This window comes from Lactuca sativa, chromosome 4 (genome assembly GCF_002870075.4).
Source record: "Lactuca sativa cultivar Salinas chromosome 4, Lsat_Salinas_v11, whole genome shotgun sequence".
NCBI lineage: Eukaryota > Viridiplantae > Streptophyta > Magnoliopsida > Asterales > Asteraceae > Lactuca > Lactuca sativa.
The window spans coordinates 120,304,024-120,306,554 of record NC_056626.2 but is presented as its reverse complement, the minus strand read 5'-3'; the positions used below and the strand labels follow the sequence as shown (position 1 = coordinate 120,306,554).

Here is a 2,531-nt window from a genome sequence, read left to right as displayed (position 1 = left end):
TGCTTGGTCTTGGAATGTTGCACTGGATTTTGTATCATCTGAATGGAACTAGTGTTATCACAACAGATGTGTGTCTTCGAGAAGTTCATACAACAATCCAAGAGTTTATTCTGAATCCATAGAATCTGAGCACAACACCTTCAGCAGCAACATATTCAGCCTCAGTGGTAGAACAAGCCACTAATGTCTGCCTTTTGCTAGACCAGCTTACAATCTATTTCTAAGTATTTAAGATCCTCCTGAAGTGATTTTACGATCAATTCCACGCCTACCATGATCGGAGTCAATGTATCTTACCAGCTTGAACTCAAAGTCACGAGGATACAATAACCCAATATTGAGTGTATGTTTTAAGTACCGGAAGATACTTTTGACAGCAGGAATATGAGATTCCTTAGGAATGGCCTGATAGCGAGCACATAATATGGTGGAAAACATAATGTTAGTACGACTAATTGTAATGTAGAGTAGAGAGCCAATCATTCCTCAAAACAGAGTTGCATTCACATCAGTGCCACTTGGATCAGTGCCAATAGACGCTGATGAAGACATCAGTGTCTTTGTCGGCTTGCATTCAGAAAAACCATACTTCATCAACATATCTGCAATATATTTAGCTTGAGAAACAAAAATACCATCAGTTATTTGTTTGACCTGCAAGCCCGAAAAGAAAGTTAGTTCACCCATCATGCTCCTCTCGAATTTCTTGGCCATGACCTCCGCGAATTCTGAACTTAGCTTTTCATCAGTGGATCCGAAGATGATATCATCCACATACACTTGATCAAGAATGATATGAGATCTTGATTGCTTTATGAAAAGAGTATTATTGATCTTTTCTCGTTTTTATCTACTTGAGATAAGTTAGCTTGCCAATGTGCCATACCATGCCTTGGGAGCCTGCTTGAAGCCATAGACAACTTTATCAAGACGATACACATGTTCTGGAAACTCTTCATTTTAAAACCCTAGAGGTTGTTTTATAAAGATGACTTCTTAAGGAACTCCATGTAGAAAGGTATTCTTGACATCTATTTGGTAGACTTTGAAGTTTTTGAAGGAGGCAAAATCTAGAAACATACGAATTGCTTCAAGTCTTGCAACTGTAGCAAATGTTTCATCATAGTCTAGCCATTCAAGCTGACAAAAACCTTGAGCTACAAGTTTGGCTTTATTCCTTATGACTATTCCATCTTAGTCCATTTTTTGTTGAAAACCCAGCGAGCACCAATAATAGTCTTTCCTTGAGGTTTGGAAACAAGAGTCCAGACATTATCACGTTCAAATTCATTTAGCTCAACTTGCACGGCCTTAATCCAATCAGCCTCTTTCAATGCATTAGCAACATTCTTTGGTTCAATCATTGAGACGAAGTTAACAAACATGGAAAAGTTGTTGCTGACTCTGCTAAGAGTGAGAATCCTAGAAATTACTTATCCAATGATTTGAGATTCTGGATGATCTCGGAGGATTCTTGGGTTAGAACTTTCATTTATATTGTTTTGGGCAGAGTCTTCCTAATTTTATTAATCAACTTCTTCATGGACAATATGTTGATCTTCAGGGATAGGCTGAGAACTAATTAATTGATCAATATTGGGAACAATGGGCTCAACGCCATTTGATAAGAGTTTAAGAATTGGGTCTGAATGACTAAAAGTAAGTTCATTTAGAATTGATGAAGGGTGATCAACTTGATCACAAATGAATGAGTCCTCATCAAAGGTGACATGAACTGTTTCTTCAATAATTTGTCTTGAAATATTTAATACTCCAAAAGCCTTGGATACACTGGAGTATCCTAGAAACACCCCCTCATAAACGTTAGCCTCAAACTTTGAACGATGATGTCTTTGATTCAAGATGTAACCCACAAATCCAAACACATGAAAATAAGAAATGTCTAGTTTTCTTCCTTTCAATAGCTCATAAGTATTTTTTCCATGACGTTTGACAATAATAGACCGATTTTGAGTATAACACGATGTATTGACAGCTTCATCCCAAAATGACAATGAAAGACTAGATTCAACAACTATAGTTCTGCAGCTTCAATAAGAGTTATGTTTCTTCTTTTTGCAATACCATTTTATTGGGGAGTTATAACTTCTGAAAAGTTCTGAGAGATTCCTAAGACAAAGCAAAATTCTTCTAGAGAAGAGTTTCTGAATTCAGTTCCATGATCACTACATAATTGCTTAACTTTGTGATCATAGAGCGCTTCCCATTGCTGAATAATAGCGATGATTTCATCAGCGGTATGACTTGTATTTCTTAAAAACACTACCCAAGTAGACCTTGAAAATTCATCCACAATGACAAGAGTGTATTTCTTTCCAGTTCTTGACTTAATCGAAACTGGTCCAAAAAAGGTCCATATGAAGAAGATGAAGGACTTTAATGATTGAAGAACAAGACTTTGGTTTGAACGAAGACTTGGTTTTTTTTCCCTTTTTCACACACTGAGCAACCGTTATCTAAATACCAAATATGTTCTTTACCCTGAAACTAAGATATACAATGAGTCTAAA

The 2,531-nt window shown here is 36.5% G+C and overlaps 1 protein-coding gene across 1 annotated transcript; it reads right to left on the bottom strand.

The window, feature by feature from the left end:
• Window positions 1–486: 486 nt before the first annotated feature.
• LOC111899700 (uncharacterized mitochondrial protein AtMg00810-like) lies at window positions 487–1,364 on the bottom strand. Its single transcript, XM_023895557.1, has 2 exons — window positions 1,218–1,364; window positions 487–810 (listed from the first exon to the last, which is right to left on the bottom strand). The coding sequence occupies exons 1-2, from the start codon at window positions 1,362–1,364 to the stop codon at window positions 487–489; spliced, it is 471 nt and encodes a 156-aa protein (XP_023751325.1).
• Window positions 1,365–2,531: the final 1,167 nt, after the last annotated feature.

Excerpts from the sequence above, each read along its gene's own strand:
- LOC111899700 (XM_023895557.1), bottom strand. The coding sequence starts at position 1,364 with ATGATTGAACCAAAGAATGTTGCTAATGCATTGAAAGAGGCTGATTGG. Across the intron at positions 811-1,217 it reads CTATTATTGGTGCTCGCTGG|CAATCAAGATCTCATATCAT; the intron begins GTTTTCAACAAA and ends CTTTTCATAAAG.